This window comes from Marmota flaviventris, chromosome 1 (assembly GCF_047511675.1).
Source record: "Marmota flaviventris isolate mMarFla1 chromosome 1, mMarFla1.hap1, whole genome shotgun sequence".
In the NCBI taxonomy this organism is placed as follows: Eukaryota; Metazoa; Chordata; class Mammalia; order Rodentia; family Sciuridae; genus Marmota; species Marmota flaviventris.
This window is the reverse complement of record NC_092498.1, coordinates 165,959,835-165,972,230: the sequence shown is the minus strand read 5'-3', so window position 1 is coordinate 165,972,230 and position 12,396 is coordinate 165,959,835. Positions and strand designations below refer to the sequence as shown.

The following is a 12,396-nucleotide window of genomic DNA, read 5'->3' as shown; positions in this document are numbered from 1 at the left end:
CTCATCAAGATTCAGCAGCATGTGACAAAGGAGTACTGATCTTCTCCCCAATAAGCAGCAGGCCCTCCTTGCCCTGGTCCTACCAGCATCACCCCTTGGGGAGTCAGAGCCTGGCAGGTTCTCCAGTATCACCAGCCAGACTCAGAGTATAGGCAAGGACCACAGCATACTCAGGTGTGGCTGTGGGGTCTCCCTTCTGCGCCTCCACAGAAACACTGTGGGCACGAGGGCATACATTAACTCTATTCTACAGCTGAAAAAACTGGGGCACAAAGCAGTCAGGTGACCTGCCAAGATCACACAACTAGTGATTGGCGGCATTCACATTACACATACGATCAACTCCTAGCCCTTAAAATGTTAATATAAAGATCTTTAAAAATATAGTTCTCTTTCCAAAACGAAAATTCCAGGCTTACTGTCCCACTTCTTCAGGAGAAGAAGACAGAGGTGGGGAAGGGGAGCCTATAAAGGGCCTTCACATCTTGCAACAAGAATTTGTGCCTGGATTTCCAGAATGGCTGGACATTCATGGGGGTGGGAGGGGGGAGCTTCTAGTCTCTTCTATGTCAGACTTAATGAAAACAATCACATGGTAGGACACAAAGTTTGCTACTTACATTCACTTCAGTTATAGCAATATCAACGACGCTACCAACAACAATTAAGGCATCAAAAGTGTTCCATGCATCAGTGAAATAGTGCTGTTAGGGCAAGCATTCAGAAGCCACAGAGGAGAAGAAGCACAACAGGAAAAAAGAGAAAAGGACAGTGTTATCGAAGGGGAACATCTCAGCGTTATGCTACTCAGCTACTTGAAAAACTGCCCTAAGACAAACATGTCATAGATATATCCCTTTGGGTATCACTTCTGACACAGCAAATAAAAACAATTAGAGACACCCTAGCTTACCTTGCCTACCAGTGCCTGGGGTCAGTGCGGCCAGAAAGTCAGCCCTGCAAAGGTGGTTTGTGTCTGCAAAGGCCTTTTGGGTGAAGGCTCTACTCTACAGGGGTCTTTCCCATAGCTTTCCTTTAGGAAATGCTCAGTTTCGAATCGAGTACAATTGGGATCTGTGACTTGTCCAGGTGATGCCACTGCAGGGCAGGGAGCAGAGTGTGCAGATAGAAGAGAGAGGAGGGTGCAGGCCACACCAGGCGCATACTCACGTCAGCTTCGCTGAGGGCCACGTCTATAATGCTGCCGATTACGATGAGGGAGTCAAACGTGTTCCAGGCGTCACTAAAATACCCCTGGACAGAGCAGGCAGGGGCAGATGTTCATGAGCACGTATGAATGAAACATCACACGGATCATATGAGGACATAATCTGAGTCCCCACAGCACCCATGGCAACCAGGTTGGGTGGTAAAGCCAAAGAGGGGGGGGGCAACAATACTGTCCACTGGTGGAAAGGGCACAGAGGGGGCTTGTGTACCTCTGCGTGTGAGAGGGGATGTGTGTGAAAGAGGGTGGGTGTACACTCATGCACACACACACACACACACACACATGCGCACGCACACACACACAGAGCACAGACCCGTGGCCCTGAGCAGACAGAGGGCAACCCTACCCTACCACCCTGTGTGCTGATCTCACACCCTCATCAGCTGACAGAAGGGTAAGGCTCTCCCACTCTTTTGAGGCTCTTTAATCACCCACTTGCTTCTCTTCTCTCACTTACAGAGCACTGTCAACAGTCATCTCATTCCTTTTCCGGGCCCCTTCAAATAAACCAGCAGCCCTCCCCCAACTGTAGTGGTCCAGAAAGTATGACCACGAGGGTGACCAAGAACAGTCCCTGGCTTCAAAGACATTTTGGTCTAATGGGGATACAACTAGGTCAGGGCTGATGGAGAGACAGGCAGAGATGTGTGCACAGCCCTGAGGCATGGCTCTGTGGCAGAGAGGTCTTGGTTGTGGGGCGGGAGAATCAGCACAGGGAAGCCAAGGTGGGCTCTGAGGAGAAGACTACCATCAAAGGCCCCACCAGAAGCCTCACGTTGTCAGCAGGCTCCACCCTCTGTCTCAGCTCTTGCTCTCCCACTCTCTCTTCACCTTCCAGGTTAAGAGGACTCCTCTTTGTCCCTCAAAAACAGGAGCAGGTTTTTCCCCACCTCCAGATGCCTCTGCAATCCAAAACTCCTCAACCCAACTTGATCATAAGTTTACTTCTTCCTTCAGGGTCAGATAAATATTAGCCCTTCACAGAAAAATTTCAGCCCCTCCGGACTGCCCACAACTCACCATATTGTCTGTGTGTCTGTCTGTCTCTTTCTCTCTCTTGTTGAACACTGCACATCTACCACAATGAAAGCCTTTCAAGGGTGAGGACTATTCTGTCCCACCTCCACCAGCTCCATCCAGCCCAGTGCCTTGAATCTACTTGATATGTGAATGTGTCACTTTCTCTATTAATCTGCACCTTACTGGTCTTTCCCAGTTATTGTTTTTCCAGGTCCTTATAGCTTGAGCCAGCTCTAAGGTACATCCTTAAACACGAGGCTTACCAATCCATGTATATGTGCCATACGTGAAAAAATTTTACATCTTTTTCTGGGACCAGGACAGTAGGTGCTAAACCACTGCCGTTGTCTCCTGACACCCCTGGGAAGCCCTCCATAGTAGTGGTGGGGAAGGACTGAACACAGAGCCAGGAGGCTTCTGATTGCCATGGACCAGACTGCGAAGGCCCATGAGTATCTTCTGGAAAAGTCAGAGCACATTTTGGAAACAAAAATTCAGGTCTGAATGATATAAAGAGAGGCCTGGATTCTTATAATGGTACATTTAGTACTGTATTAAGAACAGGAGGTACTTTGAAGTGACAGGTCCCAGGAACTTGTGAGTAAACGCAGGCCTAGCAGAAACCACTGCAGGGCCACAGCCTTTTGTAACACTACAGAAAATGTGGGCATGTCGACTGCCCTAATAACTGGAGTAGGGATGTTCACTCTACTGCCTGTTAATCATTCCCCCTATTCGTGGGGGAGCCATTATACTCTCATGGTTTATTGTTTTAATTTCTCACTAAACAATGGAAGACTTCCCCATCCACCTGCCATGATTCCTGACCCACTCAGCCTGTCCCCCTCTGACAATCACAGTGCCGCTCTCACACTTGTCCCTTCCTGCCTGTCAACCTCCTGGCCCCCTATCAGCAGTCTAAGAAGCTGACAGGAGCAGTTAGCCTACAGCAAATCTGATAACCTATTCAAGTATAAGGAGAAGCTCTACTTCAAAGACACCACTTGTACTTCTTGGCTTGTCCTCTCATGAGTTCATGATTCTCTGCTGGCCACACTGCAGGAAAATGGGCGTCTGTGAGGTCTAGACCATGATGTGTTCAGAGGTGGGATACACAGCCAGCCCCAGAATGGGAAGGAAGACGTGTGTGTGTCCTTCACCAAGGTCTCCTGACACAGAAGGCAGCTGAGTCAGAGGGTGCCTTCAATGCCGGAGCTGAGGTGCCCACGGTCCTCTTGTGGCAAATAGGTAACAAGCAGTTCTCTGATGGACAGCAGTGCCTCAGACTACACAGAAAGGCAGAAACTACCCTTTTCCCTCATGGACTTAAGAGCATCTCAGAAGCTAAAGGGAATGTGGCAACCCCTCCCCTCTCCTGTGGGGAGGAATTTATGCCTTAATCAAATGCTTGGTCATGAGTAGCCACTAGAGCTCCAGGTTATTCCCATAGCAGTAAAAGCCAAGCATTCTTCCTTCTCTCCTGTGGCACAAAACCCATACCACATGCACCGCATCTCTCTCCTGTTACTTTGTGGGATTTGCCAGAGGCCAAACCCACCACTCCCTCTTGCGCCAGACAGCTCTCCCACTAGCCTTGGGATTTTACTCCTGACAACTGTCCTACTCCTGACAGCTTGTCCCTCTCCTGAATGATCAATGCTCCCACTGTAGGGTTGTTCCCATCCACCTACAAGCTATTCTCCATGAAGGCAATCATCACTCACCAGAATAGATAAAATCCTTTTGAATTAATATGACAGGGGCTTAACACTTCTTTTGGGTCTTGGAGCTTTTTGGAAATATGACTCTCTAGAAAATCCCTCGCACTCACAAAATGGCACCCAAATCATAATAGTTCATGGACCAAAAGCTGACACCCCTAATCTAGGCTATAGGAGGCTTGACTTGGTGCAGGTGGCTCTGACAGGAGGACAGGAGAGGCAGAAAATGTCAGTCCTCTTTTTCTTCCTACGTACTGCTTCCCTGTTTAACAGCCTCCTATTTTGAAGAAATCACTGCTAGAGTGAGCATGACTCAGTCCCCACCCTTCCCCACCAAAGGCCCATAGCATCTGGGTAACCAGAAGATAAGACAAGAGCTCCTAACCCAGGGCCCATCTCCATGCTCTTCCTCTTGGCTGATGATCACTTCCACCAAATTCTGTAACTCTCCAGTGGAATGAGCAATCAAATCTATCCATTTCTCTATTTTTGTTTTTCAGCTCCCTACCCGAAAAGACCAAGCAAGCCCACCACATGCAATCATATCCATTATTCAGAAACAATTCTGACTCTGGAAACCTAAATCATGAACCAGATTAATGCAGACATTAGAGTCAGGAAGCTCCATTCTTTCTAAGAACCCTGTTTTGACTGTCTGTCGGTGTCTGTCTCCTGCCCGACAGCGGGCTCCTGGAAGGCAGAGGCTGGGCTACGACTATTCCTGGGCCCCTCGCCAGGATATAGCACAGGCTTGAGGATGGCAAAGGGCCAGTGTCTGGAGAACGGTTGCAAATGGAAAACAAGAAACTCAGCCCAAGTCCAGATTCCTTTTGCTGCCTGGCTTCACTCTTATCTGCAGAGCTAAAGAAACCCTCCACAAACAACCTGCCCTTTGTCCTTTACCATGGCAGCCAGATCACTTACTAACTTCTGGCAGGGACTGTTTGGGCAATATTTGACCCAAGTGATGACCCGTAGTGCCAAGTTCTGGTAGAACAGTAATGAGCAACTTTGTGACTAGCTTAAACCTTTCCAAAGGTAAAGTGGGGCTTAATGGGAAACATATCCCACTTTGGCAAACACTCTACCTAGAAACCGATAGAAAAGCAAGTGCTGTCTTTGGCCAAGTTGTGCCAAGAGGCTCAAGCACTTATTCCTTCCTTCATTTCACCAATCTCTGAGTAACCACCTTGAGGAGACATCACATGAAGTACTGTGGACCCAAACACAGCCTGTGACCTTGAGCAGCTGCTTATCAGCAAACAGAGACTCAGCAGTGTTTATAGCAACACTGCATGGTAAGCATCTCTCAGATGTACCTCTGAAGGGAAAGGTTGGCTTGGGCTGGGCTGGCAGGAATGTCTCTCCTGGGGAGGTAATGTCCAGTGGGTCTTAAAGGCTTCCAGAATAAGGTCTGTGGACCTGGAAAGGAGTGGCATCTTCACATTTGGGGATGGGGTGGAGCAGAAGGAATGTCAGAGAGAGTGGCAGGAAAGGAGGCAGAAATGTGCTTATACAAGTGTTTTGCAGAGGACTTCAAATATTAGACTAAGAAAATCACATTTCTTTTCCTTGAATAATGGGTGGCCAGGGCCAGAAGAGTAGCCTGGTCAGTTTGTTATTTACAAAGGGAATAAGTACAGAAAGGGCTCTCCATGAGTGGGAGATCTCTGAGAAAGCAGGCATTTGCCCAGGAGAGAGGACAGTAGGCAAGGCTGGTGAGACAGAGGGCTACTGCAGCCCTAGGTACACACATATCTTACTTGGAGAGAAGAGGACTGGGAGGGAGCTCTGTGATACCCTGAGACTGAGGGACAAGATGAAAGCACCCATCAGAAAGTCCAATGTGAAGTTCTAAGGGTGGTAATACTTGGTTTCTAGTATTATTTGGCATTGAAAAGAAATCACTTGGAAAGATGTCATCATTGAAAAACTAGAAAGGCAGTATCCAATTTTCTTTCCAGGAGGTGCAGAACATATTCCAGGAAGAATGTTGGAACTGTATTAAGAAGCCCTACTCCTGCCAGGGGCCCTGGAGCAGGGTGTGCTACCCAAGAGGTGGATGAGACCAGGCAACCCACAACCTACTGTGCTTTGGCTCTGTGTAGAAGTAAGGAACAGCACCAAACCCAACTCTTCTACTTTTTCCAAGCCCAAGTGGGTAGGAGTGTGAATTAGACATTTTCAGGATAGAACTAAGACCAAAAGGCTTAAGGACTAAGACATGGAACAGGGTGTGGCTCACTGGGAGGAAATCCCACAACCATGGCAGGTATCCTGGATCTGGACCAAGTTTTGGGATAAAACATCAGGTGTGTGGTATCCAGAAATAGACAGGTCAGGCCATTCTGACTCCACAATGTGCTCTTTATACTTGCTGGAGCCAACCCTCTGGAGAATGCCCTCTTTCCTAAACCTTTCTCCTTGGAGCATAAGAAATCATTGCAGAATTACAGCAGCTTCTCCTGGAGGTGAAGGCTAGGGGAACAGGGCTCATCTCTTACCTGAATTATGTTTCCAAACCCTACAGCTGCATGATCAACTCCAAGTCAAAAGCACAACCTAGAGTGCACCAGGTTGATGCCCAGCTGGTGGATTCCCCTGTGGGGTGCAATAAAATGTGCATTCTGCTTGCCCTTCCCCAATTATTTTGCTCTTTGGCTACTCATCACCTTCCACTCTTGCTTGTCTAGTGCTCGAAACCAACTCTTCTTATGAAGCAAGACTGCCTCCCCACTGTGGAATCTCTCACCTCTGGGTTTCCCACCTCATCCCCTTCCTGCTTGTGGGTGTTGGGTAACTGGCCTTACATGGCCTTGAACCATTTCCTTCTAAATGCGCTATCTCCCAAGAGGCCCCATTTCTCAGATTCCTTATGTATAAAAAGTTCTCAGAATTAGGAAACTCAATTTTTTTTTTAACCCTTGCATCCTGAAATGCCTTCTTACCTACCACTATGGATTTTTTTTTTCTGATTTCACTTTCCGAAATGGTTTTATATGACAACTGCAACCTCTCTCTCCTAACAGAGGCTGGTGAGTTCTCCTAGAAGGCATGCTCTTACTGTGGAGAAAGCTACCCCAGGACTCTGATACAGAGCTCCTTAAGGGGACAAAGACTCTCTTGAGATGAGACTGAAATGCCCTGTGGCCACCTCCTTGGCACGTTCCTGTCTCTGAAGCCCTGACAACATTGCTCCTTAGCCCTCACTATCACACTGTGAGAATAGAGGTAGCCTCCTTGACTTCTTTGTAAAAGACCACCCTCACCTGAACTTGGCTTAAAAACATCAAAGAGAAGAATAAGAAATAAAGGTTTCAAGCAGAGCTTTGCTTCATGGTGATTTCATTTTCCCCTGTTCCACCAGGCACACAGTGATAGAGGACCCATCTCCTCTGGCTTGGGTGCTCTCCAAGGGCAAGGATGCTATTGTTATTTGAAAAGTTCTCTCAACTGTAATTTGAGGTCATCTTGTGCTATGAAAATATCTTGCTGAGTAAAACTACAAAGCAATACAATGTGTGGCGGAAATCACCCATTTAAAAACTCTGATCTCTCAGTACTGATTATAAATTAGCTATTCATTTCCCTTGGGTATCACCCATCTGTTCACACGCCACAGAACTCTCCTGGGCTAAGCAGTGTGCTACAAGCCACCGGTGCACTGGCCTGCATACAAATGCACACGCGTGCATACAAACACACTCACAGACTCAAGTACACATGTGTGCATACATACAAGTGCACTCTCATTCACTCACATACTGTGAGTGGACTTTCTCCTCAGCCTGGTTCAAGCTTTCAAAACTTTCTGAGTTTAACCACCAGGCAAAGGGAGACATGGCACAGGGTCTCTGGGAAATGTTCCATAGGTGGGTTCCACATGCATTTCACAAGTACTTTCCACATTCTTACTCTGCAACCTTTTCCATCAGTTCAGACAAATATTGTTCAAAGAAGTAAAGGTAAGAGGGAAGCAAACCAAAATCTCAAAGGAAATTAAGATGAATTTGGAAAAGGAGGAAATGTTTATGTATGTAGATATGGACAAGTCACAGTAGGTAACATCTGGCCATGCATAAGGTGCCCAATTTGACCCCACTGCAATCACCCAATTAATCACTTACAAATGTCCTTTCTTTTTGGTCCACAAAGATCTGATAAAGATTGCATAGAAATTAATTCAAATTAAAGAAAGGAACAGTCTGGAATTAGAATTTCATGTAACTGTGGAGTATGTGAAACTATTTCTTAATCCATGGTCTTACTTAAATTAATGTTGTTACGATACCCCACTCAAAGAGAACCAATAACTAGAGCACTGGGTTCTGTCATCCTCTAACTCTTAGAGTTTGGGTCTATGCTAAGGAGGAGGCTGAGGGACAAATGCCTCATAGTTCAGCTCAGCTCAGCTGCTGTGTCTAGGGTTTTAGAATGAGGGAGCATCACTGAAGAAAGTGGTGGTGGCAGCTGGCACCACATGCCAGGCACTAAATATGGTACTTCTTCACGCGTCACAGCAGTCCATGAAAGAGGACTATTAGCATCCTCATGTTATGGATGCAGAAATTGAGGCACATGGCAGTGAAGAAACTTTCTTAAGCTAGTAAGTGGCAGAGTAGGATCTGAATCCAGTCCAGTTCCAGATCTGTGCTCTTGGACACTGAACTACACTGCCTCTTCTGATATAGCCTTTGTGAGCGTGGGACTGAATTCACTGTCCTCCCAAAGGAAAGGCGATATGCTGAGCCCTCCAGTGTGGTTTAATATATTTCATATCCCATTTTTCTTAAAGTAGAGTGCAATTTTTCTAAATGAAACAAAAGATGGGATGACTGTGAGAAGTCTGCAGTTGGTTCTAGAACTTTATATAAAATGTGAAAGGTGTGCTGCAGAGCAAGAATAAACCAAAGTCTTCATGGTAGAAATCTGAAAGTAAAATCAGGATCAAACTCTGATGGTCGTATTTGGACCTTTCCCCAGTGCTCAGAGAATGAAGGTTTTCCTGAGATAGCATGAGACATGCTCTTCTAGAACCAGAAAATCAGGTTTCCAAACAATCTCCCCCCTACAGATTCCCAATTCTCTTCTCTTCTTTTTCTCAGAATTGTTTTCATGAGGTTTTGTTTTTGCAAACTGATTTTCCTGTGTGTATACAGATGCCCTGATCAGATTTTAATGTTCTCAGGTGGTAACCCAGTTAGCAGCCACAACAACTGAGTGCAATTCAGTAACACAAGTCCAACAGGAAACTGGTGCTTTCTCTGAGTGATTGAGCAACTCACCTTAGGCTTAAATGCAATGACTTTCAAAACCATCTCGACAGTGAACACCCCAGTGAAGACCATGTTCAGAATGTCCATGGCATCATTGAACATCTTGGACTGCTCGTAGTGCTGTGGAGGAAGACAGAGGTATGGCTCTCAGAGACTTGGCCATGATCTCACACCCTCGCAGAAGGAGGCTCCCCAGCTCTCTGCAACTGTGTGGGCACTCTCCATGGTCCGGCACCCTCTCCCAACTCGACCAGCATTGCAAGGTCACATGGTAAATTCCCACCAAGCCCAGGGGGTCCGTGACAAGATGAGGATGATTGAATGATGGAGGGAAAAACAAATCCATTCTCTCAGCTCAGGAGAAGGGGAGTTCACCCTTTCTTCTGGCAGGGCTTATACTCAGGCCCTTGATTAAGGCACAATGCAGACACTACCAAAATTTCTATGAACAAAAGCAAAATTTGATTAGGGATAAATCCTATGCCATTTAGGTCTATGTTTAATAAAAGGCAGAATTACTCTGATTTTATACTTTTTGCTATATCAGTTTGTATGGTCTAAAACAAAGGAGTGATCTTAAACAGTAAATGCTCTTTTTCATTCATAAGGAATTTTTAAGGTAAAGAAGCCCCAGAAAATTTATCCTCGACTGTCTTTACAACCATTTTCCAGATTGCAAGGAGAGTTGGTTTGACAAGTTCTTAGAGTCCAGGCAAAATCTGGATCTAGACCTTGATCCTTGCTTGCTGTCCTAATGTGATAGCTACTCGTCAACATAATTCCTGAAAACATTCACTGTTGATACCAAATTAAACCCTGACTCAGGCAATTTGAGTGAAATGTATTCCTTGCCCCTGATGTCAGCTAGAAGTAACTATAGTTCAGATCAAACCCAGGATTTCATGAATCATAAAATTCCCCACTGCCATGGTTGAAAGCCCCTTGAAAATAAGTATATGACTTAGGGTTTACTTTTTGACTTTGGGTGTTCATGGTGTGTAGCACCTGATACAAATAATTCAGCTTAAACCTCATCTCTGAGGTAGGTGTGACAGATTTCCCCATATTACCTATTAAGAAAGCCAGGTTCAGGGAATTAAATAACTTTTCTAAGGTCACCCAGCTGATAAGGAGTAATCAGAATTGAAGTTCCTGCCTGTTCAAGTCCAGAACTGTGGTCCCTTTTTTTCCCCCCGCCTCTGGGTACTGGGGATTGACCTCAGGGGCACTTAACCACTGAGCCACATCCCCAGCTCTATTCTGTATTTTATTTAGAGACAGAGTCTCACTGAGTTGCTTGGCATCTTGCTTTTGCTGAGACTAGCTTTGAATTCGCTATCCTGTCTCAGTCTCCTGAGCCGCTGGGATCACAGGCATGCACTGCCGCACCCCGGAGAACTTTAGTACTTAACCATTCCCTGGCCACAAGAGGCCCATGTAGAATTGAATGCCACATGCGGGATCCATGGGAATGTTACCTACCGCCATGCTGTATGGTCTCAAACAAAGGAGTGATCTTAAACATCTACTGTAAGAGTCAGCCAGAATGGACTCTGGCCATACTATAACCCGGATTCATCAGAACATCAAACCCATCCTCTTGTGAGGGGGCAGCACTCCACCCTGAGAATCTGGGGTACAGGGCTGTGCAGAATGCCCAGACTTGGTCCCCACAGCTGTCTCCATTTTTACCTGCATGGCCAAGCAGAGTGTGTTGAGCATGATGAGGACAAACATCATGTATTCGAAAGGCGAAGAGTTCACCACGTACCAGAACTTGTACTGGTAGGGGTTTTTGGGGATGTATCTCCGCAAGGGACGTGCTTTCAAGGCGTATTCAACACACTGACGCTGCAACGGCAGAAAAGGGCAAAGAAGAGGTTCTGAGCACTTTGAGGGAAGGAGCCACAGTGGTCATCTGCTCTGCAAGAGTTCACTCTAGCCTCCTAACTAGAACATAACTAGAAGCCACCACCCTTCCTGCCACAGCACCACCAAGGTCTCAGCCACCAGTGCTACCATTGCAACATAGGAGGTAAGCAGAGCCCCCACTTTGCTTATGAAAAAAACTAATTCCGAACTTTTGCTTTTTATGCTGAGGACGTGCAGTGTGAGCACGAGAGAGCAGACTTGGTCCAGGCCTCATCAGTGCATTTCCCTTCCACTGTTGGGCCAGGTCCTTTGCTGAGCTGTCCTTGGGGACAGGAAGCCAAACACCCACAGGCACAAGCTCATCAAGAGCCAGAGGGGCTGACTTAGTCTCTGAGAATGGCAGCACTGGGCTGCTCAGATGGACCCACATAAGACACCTCTCAGGAGTCAGAATGTGTGACTCATGGTGAGCTGTCCATGCGTCTATCTGGGAGCTCCAGGGATTTAGAATCTCCAGGATATGGTTGGTATTGATGGCTGGATTAAACTAAGTTTGTGTCTACCCAGAGACCTATCCTTCCTACTCGCTCTAGGGACAAAGACTTGTCCACCCTCTGCATCAAGTCCAGAGAGAGCCTCCAGCCCCAGCCTCCAGCCTCAGACCAGAGGCCCTGGCTCTGCACCTACTCTCCTGCTTTGACTCTGGATGCAGGCAGGCTCCCTGTGTCTGGGACTTGGTACCATTCCAACCTCACATACTGACACCAGGGACCCAATTTAAGCTTGTTTAGAACCTCAGGTGCCCATCCACAGCCCTGGCCCTGCCCTCATCTTTCTTGGAGTGGATGAGTGGGTACAGGGCTAGGCCAGGCTCCCTCAGACTGTACTGTGTGGGATCTGCAAGGACACCCTGACAACCGGAAGGAAAGTTCTCCTACAAACCAAGCCAGAATATCCTCACATTTCTATAATGGGCATAGCTACAGCCTGAAATCCCAGGCTGCTGGATCATTCTTGCTTACTATTTCATAACCAAAGCAGAAATGCTACCAAAAGAGGACTAGGGAAACTCCCAGAACAGGCTCTCATCTCACACTTTTTTTTTTTTAGGGTTCAAAGGAACCTCTAAGGGGTGATTCCTTAATGCCCTCAGTTAGAGATGGGAGAGCAGAGATGTACCTAACGTCACAAAGCAGGTGCAGTCAGGCAGGGCCAGAGCACAGGACTCCTGGCTGCCTCAAGGCACCATGCAGAGCCAGAGGCTCCTATTTCTACC

At 46.9% G+C, this 12,396-nt stretch overlaps 1 protein-coding gene across 3 annotated transcripts in view; it reads right to left on the bottom strand.

The window, feature by feature from the left end:
* Cacna1d (calcium voltage-gated channel subunit alpha1 D) overlaps window positions 1-12,396 on the bottom strand; it is a 312,883-nt gene that overhangs the window by 42,236 nt on the left and 258,251 nt on the right. For all 3 annotated transcript variants that reach the window (XM_027947780.3, XM_027947782.3, XM_027947777.3), the window contains 3 exons: window positions 10,941-11,099; window positions 9,258-9,368; window positions 1,171-1,254 (listed from right to left, as the gene is read on the bottom strand). In XM_027947780.3, coding sequence (XP_027803581.2) covers window positions 1,171-1,254; window positions 9,258-9,368; window positions 10,941-11,099 — 354 coding nt within the window. The remainder of the gene's footprint in view (window positions 1-1,170; window positions 1,255-9,257; window positions 9,369-10,940; window positions 11,100-12,396) is intronic.